At 44.8% G+C, this 22,473-nt stretch overlaps 1 protein-coding gene across 1 annotated transcript in view; it reads right to left on the bottom strand.

Moving 5' to 3' along the window:
* Positions 1-459: 459 nt before the first annotated feature.
* The window catches only part of LOC135918608 (uncharacterized), a 71,510-nt gene continuing 49,496 nt past the window's right edge, over positions 460-22,473 (bottom strand). The window contains exons 7-8 of the mRNA XM_070527026.1: positions 22,014-22,195; positions 460-698 (exon numbers count right to left, since the gene is read on the bottom strand). Of these exons, the coding sequence (XP_070383127.1) occupies positions 22,091-22,195 (105 nt within the window). The 3' untranslated portion in view covers positions 460-698; positions 22,014-22,090. The remainder of the gene's footprint in view (positions 699-22,013; positions 22,196-22,473) is intronic.

The raw sequence follows: 22,473 nt of genomic DNA, 5'->3' as shown, positions 1-22,473 counted from the left end.
TGTACCCCGTGTGTGTGCATTTCCTTTGTGGCGCAAGATGCGTGGTTTTTAGAGACGATGCACAACATACGTATAGGCTGCTTGTCTTTTTCATTCCATAAAGGTATCCCTATAACATGTACCTTCTAGTAAGGCAATTGGAAGTACTGCTTAAAAGTGGCAATATCCCAACGTAATATGTTTATACCTTCTGAAGAAGCAGCACATTTCAAAATATAGCAAGTACATATATAGGCCAACGACAGTATGTAAACCTTGTGCAAGACGAACATTTGCCACATTTAAATCAATATGTATATCTACAATGATCGCATGCTACATTTTCGCACATTCAACACATCATACTCTTCATAGGTAAGCACGGGATTATTGTGTAAGTGTCTTTACCAGATATCAGGTAGCACCAAATGAACTGCAATAACAGCAGTATCATTTTTCGCTTAGTCTATTTTAGTGACTTCATTTTTTTACATCCGTTATATTCAACTTCTTTGCTTCTTATTGCGACAAGTGTACGCATTTAAATCTTGAACGAAGTCGTGAATGATCCGAATCCGTTTCTTGAAAGCCATATGTTTCCGAGATATTTTCCTTCACGTCTATCCATAGGTGAAGATTACCACCCCCATAAGTGCAGTTGTGTCGTATACAGCTTATATTGCAGCATCGGTACTTTCGAGTGCGTTAGAGATGCACACCTAGAAAAAATAAAAGAAATTGCATATCTGAGACAGAGTAATACATTCAGTTATTCTAACGCTGCATCATGCGCCAAACGATGCTCGCAGTTTCAGGATAACGCGGGAGGTGCCTGTAGACTCAACACACGCCGCTGGCACACGCTTTCCTCCACTTTGGTTCATAATTTCCAATTATTTGCGATTTCAATAATTAGTGCTGCTGCTTTCTCCGAGGATTCCAGTGGGTTCAGTGAATAATCACTGCTATAATTATGACCAGTAGTTAGAAGCAGCAAGGGCTCGGGGGGGGGGGGCAGGGCCTCAGTTCTATTTTTCTTTCCCTTTTCACGAACATACATACATACATACATACATACATACATACATACATACATACATACATACATACATACATACATACATACATACATACATACATACATACATACATACATACATACATGCATGCATGCGATAAGCTTAGCAGCTTTCCTTTCCTCCATCTCTAGCAAAGGAAGACGTCGCGCGTTACTTGTGGCTAAAAAATCGGGCCTCTCGTTACCCATTATCGTCGCTTCTACGTGACGTTCTCAACAACGGCAGCTTTTATGTGTTCAGGTAGCATACCAGGCATATTGGCCATCTGCCCGTTTAGCGATCACGTACTGGCTGACGCCAGTGTTGACATGATGCCGTACATCCACCGCCGTGGTGCTACATGCTCTTAAAGTGGCAGACGTAGTGCATATACACAAATGCACGTGGAACTAGACAGGATGACAGTTGCCGCCATAGCTCAAGTGGTGGAGCATCTCACGCGTACTGTGGAATATGATTGTGCAGGTAGCGCGAGTGGCAAGCTGCCTTCCTATTTCTGTTCGCTTACCCTTAGTGCTTCTTCAGTGCGGTCATAACTATAGTTAATTTCCCCAAGGCGTTTCTTGGCTCCGCCATCTGCTGGCTTCGCAGAGCGATGCACATAGCCACTCACCCGCCGCTGTAGCACAGTCGCTGTGGCGTTGCGCTCGTGAGCGTAACGTCACCGGTTCGATATCGTTGGAAAAAGCCGCATTTAGATGGCATTGCAAGGCAATGAAGCTGTGTGGACTTTGATTTAGTTGCACGGTAAAAAACTCAAAATGGTACAGAGGTATCACGGAGTTACCCACTATGGTGTGCCTCATAATCAGATTACAGTTCTTGCATGCAGTTGTTTTTATAATTTTTTTCAAAGTTGATGTAACCATTTAACCAATACTAAGAATTTATGCGTCTCCAAATGGTTCCTAGTTTTCAAAATACAAAGGCTGATCGATGGCCCCATGGTTTCTGCCTCTCTGGCCGGTCCGAATATTGCGTTTCAGCTTGGTTCAGATCACAGTGGCATTGGTGGACGAAGCATTGACTTTCTCCCACATTAAGAACCTTACCTTGTTTAGGTATGGCTGCTTCCAGATGAGAGTGTATTGCAGACAGCACAATATATAGCCGCGTATGAGACTGTTAAACCTTACGCTTCCCATTGCTTGCATTAGGCTTATCTGCTAGAACAATTCTGCCTCATCACCACGAAACTAGTAGCATTACTTCAAAAATCATTTAAAATACTTTGCACTGATCCCACTGCAACGTCGCTTCAGATTTGAGCATAAACATAGAGAAACAAAGTAGAGCAAGAAGAAAAAGTTGTTTTATTTATTGGACAGTGTAGAGAGGTAGGCCGGGTAATGGAGAATCTGGCCTGCTATTCTACATAAGGGAAGTGGAAGAGGGGAAGAAAAAGGGTCACAATGGAGAATGATATTGGAAGGAATGGGGTGAAGGACACGTTGTATGAATGTTATCACAAGCGTGAGTTCAGGCCCGTACCGCCTAAGAAACGTGAAAGAGCACGCATTGTCTCTATAGTATGCTAACTCTGTGGCCATGCGCCTAGCAAGAGGTCCTCCGACAGTGGTCTATTGTATAAATGTCTCAAGGTAGCTGCCATTGTGAGCCTTTTGCGCACATACTCAGGGCACAGAAAGAGCATATGGACTGTAGTCTCTACAACGCCACACACTGAACCGTCCGGGGAGTCTGTCCGTCCAATGATGTGCAAGTATTTACGCGTGAAGGCGATGCCTAATCGCATTCTGTGTATCAGGCATCTATGAAAGCGTGGAATTCCACGCAGAACCGAAAATTGCATATCGGTATCCAGCCTTTTAAGGAGGGCGTGACGAGTGCCTGGCTGGGCCCACTATCTTCTCTTCGCACTCCTCGATAATTCTGATAGGAGGCATGCGATGTGCGGTCTGAAGAATGGCACTACAGTTCGCAGGTCATTGCTGAGGGCGCGCCTTACTGCAGCATGGGCCATCTCATTACCATTGAGCCCACATTTTCCCGGCATCAACTGCAATACTATGCGGTGGTATTTTACTTGAGCTCATGAAAGTAGCTCGGTGATCTGCAGTGCCAGAACCTGATATGTGCTGTGGCGCAGTAAGCATTCCAAAATTTGCAGCAGGGGTTTTGAGTCCATGAAAATGCTCCACTTTTGAAGTATTTCGCCCCAGATGTGGCGAATCCCTTCCCCCATATTTACAAGCTCTGCAGCGCTTGATGTGGAATTATGTTCTAGAAGGAAACATCGAGTTATCTGCTGGGCTGGTATCACCACAGCTGCTGTCGATGCCTTTGGTGAAGTGGAGCCGTCTTTATATACATGAGCATATGTATTGTATTCTGGCCATATGTATGCCAGAGCAAGTATATGTAGTCCGCTAACGCGAACCTAGTTCTCTAGTATGCCGGGGACATGCACGCATACGGAAGGTTGAACCATCACCCATGGTGGTTTGACGGGGTGATATGGAAGGGCATAGACTGATGTTATGAGGGGTAGGGGGTAGTGGAGTGCACTTATGAAACTGCTGTCCGGCCGCTGAAGTAGAACCGACGTTAATAGATGACAGTTGTTTCATGTTATTGAGCATAAATATACACGAAGTTCTTCGTGGGACAGGTGTACTGATAATGGGCATACGCGGGCTTCCTCAGTTGTGCCTTTGGCAAGCCGATGCATATATTGAGTGCCTGCGCTTGAAAGCTCTCTAATGTCCACAAGCAGGAAATGCTCCAGTTTCAGAGTATCAGGAGGCTGTATCGAATGTGCCGTCTACGAGGATGAAAATTATAGTTTTTGCCACGAATTCTTACGATCACCTGAGGCGGCTTGAGACAGTACTAGAGGTGATGAATTTATCCGGACTCTCTCTGGAGCCAGGAATGCGCCGTTTTGCCTACGAACAACTTCTGTTCCGAAGCGACGTCATCAGTAAATCTAGAGTCCGTCGCAACCCACAGAAGACAGCTGCATCGCTAAGTTCCCGCGGCCCATCGACACGATGACAGTGCGCTGATTCCTTGGCTTGTGTGCCTAATACAGGAGTTTTGAAAAAGGCTTTTCGAGATTGCGGGACCCATCTCACAAATCCCACGTCGACATTAATTGGGAAACACGGGAGCACGATGCACGTAAAGATCTAAATCGATGGCTTCACTCGCCAGTGTTGCTTTCACACTGCAATGAAGTCACCGAGATGGAAATCCAAGCCGATTCAAGTAGCCTAAGACTCAGCGCCGTGCTATTTCGGGAATGTTACAGCTGTAAGGGTTATAGCATGCGCAGATCAGTCACTGTCCAAAGCGAAAGCGAGTTATTCTACGACGGAAAAAGGGTGCCGTGCGATAATTTGCGCTACGGCGAAATTTCAGCCTTACGTATACGGCAGCTATATGTAGCAATGACCGAAGATGACTTTGCCGAGAAACAGCTAGCGCACCCAGAGCAAAGAAGGCTTGCTAAGTATTTCGAAGTGAATCTGCCTTTGTCCCGAGAGTATTTAGGTGCGAATCGCGGTTGTTTTAATTGGGAAACGACGTACTGGTGAAGCATTTTTACCAAGCCCGTGCCAACTACCTCCTCGATGTGTCCTCAACACTCCGGTGAAACGTCCTGCCCGCCATGCATAACGATCAGAGAGTTGTGCACTTCTTGTTTTCCCGACTGGTCGCAAGAATACAAGAGGAGTATTATTGGTCGCGCGTCACAGCTGACTTCGCCCGTTACGTCAAATATGTCATGATTGCCAGCGAAGCAAGGCACCACGGACAAGGTCAGCCTGATTACAACAGCTGATTCAGCCCCCTTGCCATCCATTTCGGAAGATCGTGATCGATTTGCTTGGAACCCTTCCGACGCCAACATTCGTAAATAAGTGAGTCGTCCTGTAAACGGACTGCCTTAGTCGCTTCACTGAAACGAAAGCACTGGCGAAAGGCAGTGTAGGCGATGTGACGACATTCTTCGTCTAGAATATGCTGTTGTGATATAGTGCTCCAGTGTCACTAGTGTCTTGACGCAAGTCCCGAAACTACCTGTTTTTTGGGTGAAGCTGTGCTCAGTAAAGGAAGTATCACCACACACAGTGGTTCCAGCGGCCTGACTCACCGATCGCTGAAATCTGATCTGCGGGTCAAGCGCGCCGGCTTTTATGCTTGGCTCGTTCAAGATCCCAGCGTAATCGCTGGTGCTGGCGTGTCTTTCATAACCTTCTGCATTATCCGTGTCGCGTTTACAATCTCATAAAAGAAGGTTCCGTGAGACTAGGCCATGGTTAGAACCATCGATATCGTTTGAGGCGCTTCAGACAAATAATTGAGCGCCTTGCGGTGGGCAATAACGTTTAACATCTGTTCCTGGTGAAATATGCTCACCAGGAAACATGATTAGTACACCGGCAATGTACCTCATTTAAAGAGACTTCCTCCGATTTCAAGTACGGAATGGAAAGCAAAAAAAAAGGCTGAAATAATAAACAACCGTACCAGGGCAACTCATAAATAAGGCCCTAGATCTCTTTAGCTTGTGCAGACGATTAGAGGAACTAAGGTTGCGCAAGAAGCCCCTGGTATTTCCTAATGCCGTCCAGCACAAAATCTTAGTCCACTGCGCCAATACCCAGAAAGACCTTGCATGTGCGGAAATATTGTCGAATCAACTTTTCACTGAGTCTTCATCAGCAAACAATGGTCCAAACAAAAACATGAGTTATCAGACTGCTACTCGACATACATTCATGGAAGGTTGTAAGCTCGGTGGCCTTAGAGCCCTTTCCGAATTGTTGGTGCGCAACTGGGTGAGCTCGCCGGCGTCTTAAGCGTGCTCGAGTTAGGCGGTGGCGTTAAGGCGTCTTCTTCGGTGAGGTGCCGTTCACTTAAAGTATCTTAGCAGTTCTTCTGTCAGCCATGAAGTTAAATGATGCAATGTATACGTTGTAATCGAACCATTTCACTGCTTCTGTCGCTTCTACGAGCATTCTTAAAATTAAACATATGTGAATACATGAATAACTTCACTTTATATACCAATTCCTTGCTATCGTTGTTCATAGCTCTTGTGCGTAGCTTTGCAACCGTGATCGACATTTAAAATGTCATCGTCCAAGCACTCCGTACAGATGCTCAACTAGCGAAGCAGAAACGTACGGTCCCGGAGTTATTCAATGGCTTAATCACGACGGTTACATTAACGACGGCTTGGTAGCGTGCCGGTTCCTCGCTGTTCTCTTGGTCCTTACACTCTGCTTCGCATCCTCGTTCTTGTGGCCAGGCTACAGCATCGACACGGAGTAGACGAGCTTTTGCCCCGTTCTGCTCGTCACGTTGCTGATAGAAAGCAGCCTGGTCCTCAGTAGTACGTATGACACACAGCTTACCAATTTCGGAGCCGCTGAGAAACTTTTGCACGCGCTTAACTGCGACGGAGAGCACTGTCGTCAATACTGACCGAGCAGGTCGCGCGCCTCTCTGTGTTTTTTTTTTGTGTGCTTCCGCAAGCGGTTGCACCGGAGGAGTTTTCGGCGTGCAGGCGCCAGACGGGCTCACGGATGGACGGATGAATCGGCTAGGCATATACATCTTCCCTGAAAAGCAGGAAGACGCGAGATGATACTACTATGTCTGCCTTAATTGTTGTCGGTGGTGTTTATAGAACGTTATCCAACTCCCTACAACTCACAGATAAAACATTTTTTACAGTATGAGCATTAGCTTCAAATTGTGGCAGTGACGATGGGAATTATTGTTTGCCTAGGTATGAAAGTTTATCGGGAGCTAGGGAACGAAAAGTAAAAATGAAAGTCGCAGAAATTAGTCATAGCACCATTCCACACATAGCCAAGTGTTTCCTTATATGAATCAAGCTGTGCAGCACTGTGCGCATGTGTGCAAAGGGACATAAAGTTCTACTAGTGAAAGCGTAGTGGCAGTATGACACCGCCTGGCATTCCATTCCGGAGCGAAATGACAACGTGTCTAACGCTTAGAAGGCTTGTTGGTGATGATATTTGGTGGAGAAATAATTGGAGGTCGTGATATGATCCCCGATTCAGCAAAAGGCGTTTATATGTTTCCTCACTGTCTGAAATGCCTTCTCTTCATGGGGAGCCAACTCCCACTAGTACTGGACTGGCACTAAATACGCTACAAATTCCACTACAATGCAGGGCTCTGCCTATTGCGGCAGTGTAAGCGATTAATGGCTTTGAATAAATGCTGCTGGAGCGTGCCCAATTTACAAATCCTGTCATTTCCACAGAAAACTAGGAAAAACGAACGTCCTCGTATACCACACCGACAACTGTTACGCCAGGCCATGGCGATGCATCTCGCTACCCACAAGTGACCATAAGGGGGCACTATTATACAAATTATTGGATGAAACAATCGAGGCCGTCGCGCTCGGCATTTCGGCGTCTTTTTACGCACTCCCAGTTGTTGTCTCAGCAAAACAATCTGGGTCTGCCCGCCTGTGCGTCGACTACCGGGTGTTGAATGCCATGAGGCTAAGAGACTGTTATCCGTTGCGATTGAGTGGATACTCAGTAGAGTATTTACGCCCTATCAGACGCTACGTTTTGAATGCTGCGGACTGCAGTCACGGTTATTTTCCAAAAAATCACAGCCACTTTGTTGAAGAAGGCTAGTGGAACGCGAAGCTTTCCCCTAATACAAACTGAAGAAAAGTCCAAAGCCAACGACCACGCAACGGGCACAGCATTCCGTTGCCGAGAAACAGGATTGGCTTCACGGGCACGATGGCGCTCACACTTACGTTCGCGTATGGCAGCCACTTCTGCCGTTCCCTGCACCTGCAGCCTACCCATGGTGACGGCCGGGAAGGCATTGTGTAACATGCTTAATGCAATGCAGAGATATACAGTTCGTCTGAGTAGCGTGGCGTTCAACTATATTTCTTGAAGAAAGGATCGTTGATGTTTTTTTTTTTCAGATCTTAAGACAAGCTCGTGTTAACGCGGACATGCTGTCTCCGATGAGCAGGGAAGCTCACTTATTCAGGACTGGGTTGGTCCCATGTCCAGAAGATGCAACTTGCACTTCCAGCGAACATTGTTTACATGCGCTACCCTTGCTGAGCTCTTCGTTTCACGCCGTTATCAGGCACTGACAGGGTGGCGAGACGACGCTGGTGCAGTGCTGCAAATGTAAACTACAGTGTCCTAGGTAGATGTGTAAGTAGGCAATCCTGTATGGCGGTTTTTTTGCGCTCGCGGAGGAATAAGTGAGACATACAAAGCGTCGCTTTAAGATAAGTACATTGAGACAACGCAACCAACCTTGCAATCACGTACCACCGTGGTTGTTTCAATTTGTGCGCCTAAAATTGGGTCCAAAATTTTGCCAATTCACTATTTTAGGTGAGGCTAAACAAAACTTCTTTCTTTGAAATTTGCACGATGTCACTGTCTTTTTGCGTTTGTATGACGAAAAAATTCAATATATGATAAATGCTCTACGGCACAGCCCCAACATTGGGATGGCATTTTAGTTACGGAATACAGAACTATCGATGCGAATGTTGACGTCCTTTGTTTCATGCCAGAAAATGGCATTCTTTGCTCAAGTTCACATAATCTGCGCACTATCCGAAAGTATGCAGCTCATGGGGATGTCAAGAGCCTCCAGTACATTCTTGATATGCTGACGTTTTACCGCCAGCTTATCCCGAAGTGCCTGGGAATATTGCAGCCGTTGAATCAGCTGCCAATTAACGAAACAAAATGCTGTTGGCAAAAGAGCAACAAAACACGTAGCGGTCGTTGCTTGAGCGATAGCGCGAAATACATGTTAGCAGGGACCAGATCTCATCAAAGCGTTTACTGTGCAGACGTAAGCAGCCTAATTCAAGGTGTGGTACTACTGTAGGAAAGCGAAGATGCTTTAATACCGGTTTCCTTCTAAAGCCACATGCGTAGCGCTGCTGATAAACACTGCAGCATTACGAAGCTTGCATGCCAGACAATCATTTAACACAATAAAATGTTTACAATGTTTATAGATACAACTATATTTGCCATTCATACCTACCCTGGGGAAGAGAGAGAAGGAAACAATTATTTCAGGCATCGAGGTCGTTGCTCTTAAGTTACAGTGGGTGGTGGCCTCATTCCAGGACTCCGGTTGCCATGGCCGCTCGAAAAACTTGCTGAAGAGGCGCCTCTCGTGCCACCAGAGTATCGCCGGTCGGCTGTACTTCCCATCGCTCAAGCGATGTGCTAGGCATCTTGAAGTGCTGTTTGCACAAGCACCTCGACAAGATGTGCAAGAGTGTTGGGCGTGCGTCGCCCCAGCAATGGCAGACTCCGCGGTAGGTTAGTGGGCACGACCGTCGTCGTCGTCGTCGTCGTCGTCATCATCATCATCATCATCATCATCATCAGCCTGGTTACACCCACTGCAGGGCAAAGGCCTCTCCCATACTTCTCCAACAACCCCGGTCATGTACTAATTGTGGCCATGCCGTGCCTGCTAGCTTCTTAATCTCATCCGCCCACCTAACTTTCTGCCGCCCCCTGCTACGCTTCCCTTCCCTTGGGGTCCAGTGCTTAACCCTTAATGACCATCGGTTATCTTCCCTCCTCATTACATGTCCTGCCCATGCCCATTTCTTTTTCTTGATTTCAACTAGATGTCATTACCTCGCGTTTGTTCCCTCACCCAATCTGCTCTTTTCTTATCCCTTAACGTTACACCTATCATTCTTCTTTCCATAGCTCGTTGCGTCGTCCTCAATTTGAGTAGAACCCTTTTCGTAAGCCTCCAGGTTTCTGCCCCGTGGGAGAGTACTAGTAAGACACAGCTATTATATATTTTTCTTTTGAGGGATAATGGCAACCTGCTGTTCATGATCTGAGAATGCCTGCCAAATGCACCCCAGCCCATTTTTATTCTTCTGATTATTTTCGCCTCATAATCCGGATCCGCCGTCACTACCTGCCCTAAGTCCTAACACTGAAAAGCCCTAACACTGAAGAAAGAAAAGAAGTGGATGTTTCCTTGGACTGACAACTGTCAAATCAAGGCAGCAGAGTTCTGCGCATCCGTGATCATTCCGACTTGACTAGAATAGACTAATACCATAGCAACCAGTGTTCATTGTCTCACCGCTTATCATGGCCTCTTTCCTAGGACCTAATCAAGTTAACTCTTTCATAAGTGGATTTCATTCCGTCATTCATTTCAATGCTCGAAGCCTTCGCAAACACTTTGAGGAGATTGATCATTTCCTTTTTTCATCTTCTAGCTCATTCTCAATAATTGCCTTGACTGAACCTAATTGTCAGACGATGACAAAAATCTTTATTGCTTCCCTAACTACAATTCAGAATATTGTAACAGATTAACTAGCAGTCTTGGTGGTGCGGCAATATATATCTCTCCTGATCTTACTTATCGCAGACGACATGACCTACATTTACCTATCACTAAATGCGAATCTGTTCTGTAGCTGGATCTGGAATTCCTCTATTTTCCCTCTTACTGCTAACTCATTGATCGGCTTCTTATGTACCAATTTCTTCCGTTCCCTCCTCAGGTCTAGGCTAATTCGAGTTCTTACCATCCTGTGGTCACTGCAGCGCACCTTGCCGAGCACGTCCACATCTTGTATGATGCCAGGGTTAGCGCAGAGTATGAGGTCTATTTCATTTCTAGTCTCGCCGTTCGGGCTCCTCCACGTCCACTTTCGGCTATCCCGCTTGCGGAAGAAGGTATTCATTATCCTCATATTATTCTGTTCCGCAAACTCTACTAATAACTCTCCCCTGCTATTCCTAGTGCCTATGCCATATTCCCCCACTGCCTTGTCTCCAGCCTGCTTCTTGCCTACCTTGGCATTAAAGTCGCCCATTAGTATAGTGTATTTGGTTTTCACTCTACCCAGTGCCGATTCCACGTCTTCATAGAAGCTTTCGAGTTCCTAGTCATCATGACTTGATGCAGGGGCGTAGACCTGTACAATCTTCATTTTGTACCTCTTATTAAGGTTCACAACAAGACCTGCCACCCTCTCGTTAATGCTATAGAATTCCTGTATGTTACCAGCTATATGCTTATTAACCAAGAATCCGACTCCTAGTTCTCTTCTCTCAGCTAAGCCCCTGTAGCAAAGGACGTGCCCGCTATTTAGCACTGTATATGCTTCTTTTGGCCTCCTAACTTCACTGAGCCCTATTATATCCCATTTACTGCCCTCTAATTCCTCCAATAGCACTGCTAGACTTGCCTCATTAGATAACGTTCTAGCGTTAAACGTTGCCAGGTTCATATTCCAATGGCGGCCTGTCCGCCAAATCCTAATCCATAAGAAAGGGGACGCCAAAGACTTGAAAAATTATAGACCGATCAGCTTACTGTCCGTTGCCTACAAAGTATTTACTAAGGTAATTGCAAATAGAATCAGGAACACCTTAGACTTCTGTCAACCAAAGGACCAGGCAGGATTCCGTAAAGGCTACTCAACAATAGACCATATTCACACTATCAATCAAGTGATAGAGAAATGTGCAGAATATAACCAACCCTTATATGTAGCTTTCATTGATTACGAGAAGGAGTTTGATTCAGTCGAAACCTCAGCAGTCATGGAGGCATTACGGAATCAAGGTGTAGATGAGCCATATGTAAAAATATTGGAAGATATCTATAGCGGCTCCACAGCCACCGTAGTCCTCCATAAAGCAAGCAACAAAATCCCAATAAAGAAAGGCGTCAGGCAGGGAGATACGATATCTCAAATGCTATTCACAGCGTGTTTACAGGAGGTATTCAGAGACCTGGATTGGGAAGAATTGGGGATAAAAGTTGATGGAGAATACCTTTGTAACTTGCGATTCGCTGATGATATTGCCTTGTTTAGTAACTCAGGGGACCAATTGCAAAGCATGCTCACTGACCTGGAGAGGCAAAGCAGACAAGTGGGTCTAAAAATTAATCTGCAGAAAACTAAAGTAATGCTTAACAGTCTCGGGAGACAACAGCAATTTACAATAGGCAGCGAGACACTGGAAGTCGTAAGGGAATACATCTACTTAGGACAGGTATTGACGGCGGATCCGGATCATGAGACGGAAATAATCGGAAGAATAAGAATGGGCTGGGGTGCGTTTGGCAGGCATTCCCAAATCATGAACAGCAAATTGCCATTATCCCTCAAGAGAAAAGTATATAATAGCTGAGTCTTACCAGTACTCACTTACGGGGCAGAAACCTGGAGGCTTACGAAAAGTGTACTACTCAAGTTAAGGACTACACAACGAGCTATGGAAAGAAGAATGATAGGTGTAACGTTAAGGGATAAGAAAAGAGCAGATTGGGTGAGGGAACAAACGCGAGTTAATGACATCTTAGTTGAAATCAAGAAAAAGAAATGGGCATGGGCAGGACATGTAATGAGGAGGGAAGATAACCGATGGTCATTAAGGGTTACGGACTGGATCCCAAGGGAAGGGAAGCGTAGCAGGGGGCGGCAGAAAGTTAGGTGGGCGGATGAGATTAAGAAGTTTGCAGGGACGGCATGGCCACAATTAGTACATGACCGGGGTTGTTGGAGAAATATGGGAGAGGCCTTTGCCCTGCAGTGGGCGTAACCAGGCTGATGATTATGATGATAATAAATTGCGAATCTGTCTGGAGTGAAATAGTTAATTGTTCTCCCTCTAATGATAACAGAGATTTCATATTTGGATGCATTTTTCATTCGCCTTCATCATTAGTCGACGACTTTTTTATAATCTTGATCATACCCTTTCACTAGAAAATAAAAATGTCATTATAATGGGTGATATCAAAATTAGCCTACTCAATGACACATCACCAACAGTTATTTCTTACACCAGTCTACTACAAAGCTACGGATATGAATGCTTAATTGATGTTCCTACACGACAGGTTCCTAGTGGCACAGGAACGCTAATTGATCATGTCCTATCTAACTTAATAACTTCACCAGAGGCAAAAGTTCTTGATATGGACGTAACAGATCACTACCCATTGCTTCTACGTTTTAAACATAACTCGAGTCCTTGCCCTCTTCCACACTTCAAATACGTTCTGGGCAAAGAGAGCTTCATAACTGCCATTGCTAATATAGACTGGTCTGAAATAAAAACTTATAATGATCCTGAAAAAGCATTTTCTAAATTTCTTACTGTAATTATATCACTTATTCATAAATTCACTTGTAAAAGGAAATGTAAAAAAACCATTGCATTCTCTCAGAATCCATGGATGTCTAAAAAGTTATTAGCAGCTTTGCGTTAACGTGATAACCTGTACAAAAAAACTAAAAACCAGCCTTTTAATACCAAAATAATTGCACGATATAAAAGGTTACGTAACTCTATAAACAACCAGTTAAAAGTGGCAAAACGATTATATATTGACCAAAAAATCTTACAAGCCGGCAATAATAGCAAATTGAAATGGAACATCGTCAACTCCTTTCTAAACAGAAATTCTAAAACAGAACAGCTATCAAAAATTATATACAATAACTCAGAGTATAACTGCCCTAACGAAATAGCCAACGCCTTCAGCTCCTAACTTTTTGATAATGACACACCCTCTCCTTCACAAGTCACTCAACCTAATGGTCTCCCTCACACATTTTTTCTTTCCCCCACAACGCCAGAAGAAATATATAACGTTATATGTCACCTAAAACCCACCAGTGCTGGAATAGATGAAGTTCCACCTGCTACCTTTAGAATGATTGCCCACCTAATTTCTGATATCATGTCTCATATTACTAATTCGATATTCAAGACTGGTGTGTTTCCTAACGACGTTAAACGCGGAAAAGTCATTCCAGTTCTCAAAAAAAGGTGACAGTACATTAATACATAACTACCGCCCTATTTGTATTTTACCCTTTTTCGGCAAAGTTCTGGAGAAATTAATCGCAATGCGTCTAACCAAATATCTCACTAAATTTAATATTCCCCCTTCATGCCAATTTGGCTTTCGTAATGGATACTCCACAGATTTGGCACTCATACATCTAACTGACCAATTAAAAAAAATAATTGACGATGGTCTATTTGCAGGTTCAGTTTTTATTGATCTAACAAAGGCATTCGACTGCTTAAACCACATCATCCTTTTTGCTAAGCTTGAGGCTATCGGTGTTCGTGGTCCTGCGCTCTCATTATTAAAAAGTTACTTATCAAATAGGGTTCAAATAGTGTCTGTATCTAACGTCTACTCCAGAGAACAAACCACTAACATTGGCGTCCCTCAAGGATCCATCTTATGACCACTACTGTTTTTTATTTATATCAGTGACCTACCTAACTGTTTGTCCTCTACTAAGTGCCTTCTGTACGCTGATGATACTACCATATTTTCCTCTGATGAACACATGTCACTTCTTATTAACAAGCTAAATACTGATCTACAAAATGTTTTAAGTTGGTGTAATGCCAACCTATTATCCATTAATGCCACTAAGACTAAATTTGTTGTATTTTCCTCACATCAACAACATTCGGCATTCTCCCCTTCTTTAACTTTCGGCTCACACTCCATCTCTCCCAGTCCATGCTCATCATTTCTTGGGATTTCTCTTGACTGCAGCTTGAAATATAAAGATCACATTTCTCACGTCAAAAAGAAAATAGCATGCGGTATTCGCGTTCTAATTAAAACTCGTCCCTAGTTTACACATAATACATTAATCTCGCTATACTAATCATTCATTCACTCTCATATTAACTACGGCATACTATGCTGGGGTAACACTTATAACACTCACTTGGCATCCCTCCAGGTAATCCAGAACCAATCCATAAGAATAATTACAAGCAGTTTACGCTTTGCTAATGGAAAATCCCAACTACATGAAAACAACATCCTAACCATTTCAGAACTGACCAAATATAATCTAGGAATTTTATTCTACAAATATATGACTAAGGAACTACCATCAATCTGCTTCTCACCTTGTGACTTAATAGCTCATAGTCACACTAGATTTGCACTCAATAATAATTCTCTTCTACCTAAAGTGCGAACTAACTATGGTAAACAGACTGCGGAATTTTCCGCAATATCGCTTGGAACACTTTACCCCCTATCATCAAAAATGCAAAAAATATATACCAATTTAAAAAAGAACTAAAATCATTCATAATAAATACTTACTGTAACTCTCCTCGTTTTTTCTTTTGTATTCCGTTTTTTATACTGTCCTGCTGTTAACAAGTGTTCTTATTACTCATATGCTATAAACATGTTTTGATATTACCCTTAGTTCTCCTCTGTACTACTGTTGCTTTAAAGTTTGTATAACATCACAAGTGTCTTTAGCAGGAGGTCCCGATACAGTCTTTGACTTTGGGACCTCCTTATGTATACTACGCACATGCAATTATCTGTATTTTTACTAATAAATAAATAAATTGTGAAATTGTGAAATTCCCTTACGACTTCCAGTGCCTCGCTGCCTATTGTAAATTGCTGTTCTCTTCCGAGACTGTTAAGCATTACGCTAGTTTTCTGCAGATTAATTTTTAGACCCACTCTTCTGCTTTGCCTCTCCAGGTCAGTGAGCATGCATTGCAATTGGTCCCCTGAGTTACTAAGCAAGGCAATATCATCAGCGAATCGCAAGTTACTAAGGTATTCTCCATTAACTTTTATCCTCGATTCTTCCCAATCCAGGTCGATGAATACCTCCTGTAAACACGCTGTGAATAGCACTGGAGAAATAGTATCTCCCTGCCTGACGCCTTTCTTTATTGGGATTTTGTTGCTTGCTTTATGGAGGACTACGGTGGCTGTGGAGCCGCTATAGATGTCTTTCAGTATTTTTACATACGGCTCGTCTACACCCTGATTCCGTAATGCCTCCATGACTGCTGAGGTTTCGACAGAATCAAACGCTTTCTCGTAATCAATGAAAGCTATATATAAGGGTTGGTTGTATTCCGCACATTTCTCTATCACCTGATTGATAGTGTGCATATGATCTATTGTTGAGTGGCCTTTACGGAATCCTGCCTGGTCCTTTGCTTGACAGAAGTCTAAGGTGCTGCTGATTCTATTTGCGATTACCTTAGTAAATAGTTTGCAGGCAACGGACAGTAAGCTGATCGGTCTATAATTTTTCAAGTCTTTGGCGTCCCCTTTCTTATGGATTAGGATTATGTTAGCGTTTTTCCTAGATTCCGGTACGCTTGAGGTCATGAGGCATTGCGTATATAGGGTGGCAAGTTTCTCTAGAACAATCTGTCCACCATTCTTCAACAAATCTGCTGTTACCTGATCCATCCCAGCTGCCTTCCCCCTTTGCATATCTCCCAAGGCTTTCTTTACTTCTTCCGGCGTTACTTTTGGGATTTCGAATTCCTCTAGACTATTTTCTCTTCCATTATCGTCGTGGGTGCCACTGGTACTGTATAAATCTCTATTGAACTCCTCAGCCACTTCAACTATCTCATCCATATTAGTTATGATATTGCCGGCTTTGTCTCTTAACGCATACATCTGATTCTTGCCAATTCCTAGTTTCTTCTGCACTGTTTTTAGGCTTCTTCACTGTTTAGGCTGGATGTAGGGGCGTAGACCTGTACAATCTTCATTTTGTACCTCTTATTAGGTGTCACAACATGACCTGCCACCCTCTCGTTCATGCTATATAATTCCTGTATGTTACCAGCTATATTCTTATTACTCAGGAATCCGACTCCCAGTTCTCTTCTCTCCGCTAAGGCCCGGTAGTACAGGACGTGACCGCTTTTTAGCACTGTATATGCTTCTTTTGGCCTCCTAACTTCACTGACCACTATTATATCCCACTTACTGCCCTCTAATTCCACCAATAGCACTGCTAGACTCGCCTCACTAGATAACGTTCTAGCGTTAAACGTTGCCAGGTTCATATTCCAATGGCGGCCTGTCCGGAGCCAGTGATTTTTAGCACCCTCCGCTTCGTCGCAGGTCTGACCGCCGCCGTAGTCAGTTGCTTAGCAGCTGCTGGGGACTGAGGGCCGGGGTTTGATTGTTGTGTTCATATAGGAGGTCGTGGCCAAGTACTGCACCAGGGTGGCCAATCTTGCTCTGGTGAGGGAGTGCGTTACCGGTTCTGGTCACCGGGATCAGGCCACACTCCAGGCCTGTTTGTACAATTTTATCAACACGCGGATTTTTTTTTAATCCGGTGGAACATTGCCGGCACCGCGATTCAAACCACGGACCACTTGCACGCGAGGTGGGTGTTCTACCTCTACGCCAACGCTGCATTAGTGGGTACAGTTTGCTCTATTTGTGGAGGTTTGGGAATGTCTTTTGTTTAATAAATTCTAAATGTGCCTAAGATAAGTCTAAGATTCGCCTCTTCAGTACCGATCTTTTTACCATGGAGAACAGTCTTTATTCCAGCACTTTGAGAAGCCGGCTGTGTATCGCTCACATTAGGGCCTTACACTGCATCACTCCAACTAGTTCGTTTGAGTATAGTAAGGGCTCCTTAAGATTAGGTGCTCATGAGCTCTCGCAAGCTACAGCTTCCACAAAAGAACAGGTGGAAACTTCAGAAGTACCACGGCTGACAGTGTTCTGTACATACTCTGCAGATTGCTGGGGGAGCTCCTGAGAATAGCGGGCCCTTTCCTGAGGTAATCGATCATTTCAGCGCAAGGCACGGACGCCAATACAGGCGCCCAGCCGTCTGACGACTACATGCTGACAGAAGAGGGCGTGCTTCCTCAGTACATAGAACAGGCCGACGAAGACGTAGACAAAGCTGCTAGCGTGCTTTTACCGCATATGTTGCTCAAATCCGTCCTGCGCAACTATTGTCACTCCTAATCAGTCCGCCCTTCATCACGACAGAATATTCTACGCTACGAACTTTTCTGACCTCATGCCTAGGAAAAATATTTGTAAAGGTCATACTAACTACATTAACTAACCTCCAAGAAGAGAACGACTACCTATCTGAGAACATGTAGGGTTTCGAGCAGCACATAGCCACGCAGGACCTATTATTATTACTGAATGACGAGGTGATAAACAACATCTAAAAGGGGGCAGATCACGTAGTGGTCGCACTAGTGGTGGCACAGCATGGTACACGACCTAATTCTACAAGAACTTATCAATGCGGCATGCGTAGAAATACTCTGCAACTACATTCGCTCACTCCTTAACGGGCCGAAATGTCACAATAGGGCTAGGAGAACTGCGATCTCAAACTCTCAGAATGCCCAATCGTGGACCTCCGCAAGGATCAACACTATCCCCTTTGCTCTTCAATATGGGCCTGAACAGGCTAGCTGAACAACTGCAACAAATACCGGGCCTAAAATTCACCCTTTACGTAGATGACATCATGCACCAGAAGCATCCACGGGGCACAAAAAGCGTTCTACAAGAGGCGATACAAATGGTACACCGTTTTGCTGTAAAGGAAGCTATGGCTAGGGTGCCGGAGCAATCTGAACTCATCAGAATTCACGGCAGAAGGTACTGCAAACAAGACTTCTCACTCCGGCTCGACGGAGAAGAGCTCAGAGAGGCACACACAATACATGTACTTGGTACTCGGTTTAAACGTAACGAACTCGCAGATAAAACAGTCAGAACTCTCCGAACGACAGTCGAACAAACCTCGAGACTTATACGAAGAGTGACGAAGCATCCTAACAGCTTTAGCGAGGCCGAGACTTTCAGATTTCTTGACTCCTTGGTCATCAGCCGCATAACATACAGGCTTCCTCACCAGAACTGAACTGGAGCAGATATGCGCCCTTACACGAATAAGCCACAAAGCCGCTATCGGAATCCCGATGGGTGCCTCCACGGCAAAATTAAATGCATTGGGAGTATACAATGCCTTCGAAGAACTAAAGGACGCGGTATCTATGTCGCAACGAGAGTGCCTCAACATATCCCCAACCGGTAGAAAGCTGATAGAAACATGGAGATGGAAACCCCATGGAAACATGGAAACCCCGTATGACTGCACTACAGCGAGGAATACTTAGGGGTCTACCTCGAATCTTGCCAAAAAACCTCATAGTGACCCCAAAACCCAAAAACGTGAGCCCTTTTACCACCAGAGCCGTTGAAAGGCTCGGACACAACAATTAAAAAAAAAAGATTAGGAAATTCTGCTGACGCACCGTACACGGATGCAACTCCAGAGCTAGGTGGCCTCACAGTAGTGGCTGCAAGCCCGACGGACCGATGAAATTCTATATTGGTGCCGCAATTGTGACTAAATCCTAGGCACAGCGGAGAACCCCGTCGTCGCAAAGGCAATTAAGGCCCAAGACGCAGCTGGCCATCAATCTGTGGTCCTCATGGACTCACAAGTGGCTTGTCGCCTGTTCATTCAAGCCACAGTGCCTTCGTGTGCCCTACGCATAGTAGGTTACACGCTTCAGGAAACTCACAGTGTCATCTGGTGCCCGGGCCACGCCAGGGTTGCGCGGAAGGAAAGCGCACGTGCTAACGCTCAAGAATAGGCTTGCCGAGCGAGACTGCAGCCCGATACACCCCGATCGGACCCTTTCTCGTCTCCACACGACATCCTTGAGCACCAGTATCTGGATCGCAGAACATACGCGGGGCCCCACCCGATTCTGAGCGAATCCGATGCCCGGGATTCGAGAATTATTCAGAATATTTCAGCCCACCTCGTACTGTGGCATGCCATCTGGCCTACGGCCTATCCAGGCCACTGGCGGGGTGCGGGGGGAAGCCAACTCTCGCTCACGTGATGCGGAAATTCACGCGCAGGCCCCGAAATTGAATTCCCCTCCTGTTGGGAAAAAAATCTCAAATAAGGAGAACTGGGTAACCAACCTCGCCGACGCTGACCTGGAGACCCTGAGGGGTCTCCTCGACCAGACCCTGCCAGTAGCTCGCAGTAGTGGAGTCTCGGAAGAGGCACCCACCCACCCACTCCCAACGCCCCTTAACTTTTCACTCAATAAAATGTTATTCTCTCTCCTTCACCGGGGTCACCTCGCTGTTGTCGCTTAGCCTCGGCCCCCTGTTTCCGCAGCGCCACGCCTGGGCGCCCCCCGCGACGAGCAGCAGCGTGCCTGAAGCGTGCAGGAGCACGTTGTCCTTGCATGTTGCCGAACAGAACGCTCTTGCCGCCATTTGCGGGCCCTACTTGCTTCATTGCGATTAGCGTTTCGCAGGAGTTGCTCGGCTGGCGTTCTCACAATTAACAAGCGCAGGCAGGATTGCGCGATGTGAGGCGTGTGTAGCTTCACCGAAAATCTCGCAACGACATGTGCTGCCACAGCTTCTACGTGCGGAAATAAGCAGGCAAAAGATGGCAGGGTCTGCACAGCTGTTTGCAAGTCGTTCCAGCAAACAAATGTGTCTGATCGGCAGTCTTGGAATACAGGTGTTCCTGTGCGCCAGAATGGCGATTGGAGCGCAACCACGACTGGACATATATCGCTAGTTGACGTTGAAACCCTAACCAAACCGGAAAGCGTGCAGCTATGTACGTTTTCATCGGATGTCGTGCTGAAATCTGAAAAATCAGCTTTTATATTTGTATTTAGCGATGAGCGCGCAAGATCGCATGGAATGTCCCCAAAAATGAATACTCCGATAAAACAATGAGCCATGCGCCTCAACGCACTGGGTTGCACTAGGAAATTTCTTCTGGATACTCGTTCAACTTGCTCGTATTTATTCGCGTAGTCTAAACGTTACAGCACTGGGCTACGTATCGTTTGTTAGAATCCTTTTCAACTTATATACAGGGTGTTTCAGCGAACACTTTCGAAAATCTTTACAAGTTGCCAGTGGCAAATATCTCAATTATAGTTCACGAGCTCTTCTGCTCGAAGCGGCGAATAGCATGCGCAAGAAATTGAGATGCAGAATGAACTAATTAGTAAACATGCACTAAATAAGTTCCTAACTAATTACAATATGGCCCATACTGCAATTTACGTCTTGTTTTAATTCGTTTTGAAAATGTCGTTTCATGCACTGAAGCACAGAAGTAACTGGAATCCCAATGCATTTCTCCGTAGAGTTCGAGAATTTAGATCTCGAAACTGCTGTCGTCCTGAGGATTCGTTCCAAGTGAATCCACCTTGCGAAGTCCACTGCTGTAATTTGTAAATTTCAGTATGGGTCACAACATAATTAGCTAAAAATTTCTTTTGTGAATTCTTGGTAGTTAGTCGATTTTCAATTTCAATTTTTTTTGCAAGTTTAGCCAGTTGTTTCGAGTAGACCGCCTTATAAACTGGAATAGAACTACCTGCCACAGGTTACCTTTAAAGAAATGTTGGCTCAAACACCGCGGATATCTGGCGTCAGCCCGCAATGAGAGTCTAGTGACACCATGTGCGGAAAAGAGGTGGTAACTCGCTAAGGAATGGCGTGTCTTCCACAGTACACGCATAGATGTGACCGCGTCTGTATCCTGTGTGTGCGCATTTCCTTTGTGGTCGTATGTTTGGCGCAAGATATCTGGTATTCAGACACTATGCACTAAGTATATATAAGCTGCTTATCTGTTTCATTTCTTTAACGTATCCCTATAACATGTACCTTCTAGTAAGGCACTCCTAGTACTGCTGACAGCGGACAACATCCTAACGTAAAATTTTTATACCTTCTGAAGAACCACCACATATTCAACCATAGCACGTACATACATAGGCCAAGGACAGTCTGTACACCTCGTGCAAGACGATCATTTACTAGCTTTAAATCAATATGCGTATCTACAATAATCGCGTGCTACATTTTCGCACATTCATTGTATTATACTCTTCATAGGTAGGCAAGGGATTAATACGTAAGTGTCTTTATCAGATATCAGGGAACACCATCTAAACTACCACAACAGCAGAATCATCTTTCGTTCAGTCTTCTTGTGTGACTTCCTTTTCTTAAATCCTTTATATTCATCTTTGCTTCCGAATGTGACAAGTGTACACATTTCATTCTTGAGCCTAGTCGTTCATGATGCAAATTCGTTTGGTGAAAGTCACATGTTTCAGAAATATTTTCCTTCACGTCCATCCATATGTTAATACTGCCATCCGGAAAAATGCAACGGTGTCGTCTACAGCTTGTATTCCAGCACCAGTACCTTCGACTGCGTTAAAGAAGCACACCTAGAAAAAATCACAGAAAGCGCATATCTGAGACACAGTAATATATTGAGTTATTCTAACGCTGCAACATGCGCCATACGGTACTCGCAGTTTGAGGATGACATGGGCGGTGCTTACCGATTGAACACCCACCGGTGGCACACGCTTTCCTCCAGTTTTGTTTATATTTTCCTAATATTTGCGATTTTATTAATTAGTGCGGTTGCTTTATCCTAGGATTCCCTTGGGTTCATTGCCTAATCTCTTCGTCGAGCCGTAGAAGCAGGAAGGGCTCGGGA

This window comes from Dermacentor albipictus, chromosome 10, assembly GCF_038994185.2.
Source record: "Dermacentor albipictus isolate Rhodes 1998 colony chromosome 10, USDA_Dalb.pri_finalv2, whole genome shotgun sequence".
Taxonomy (NCBI): domain Eukaryota; kingdom Metazoa; phylum Arthropoda; class Arachnida; order Ixodida; family Ixodidae; genus Dermacentor; species Dermacentor albipictus.
Note: the sequence above shows the minus strand (reverse complement) of the source record. Positions and strands in the feature narration are given on the sequence as shown.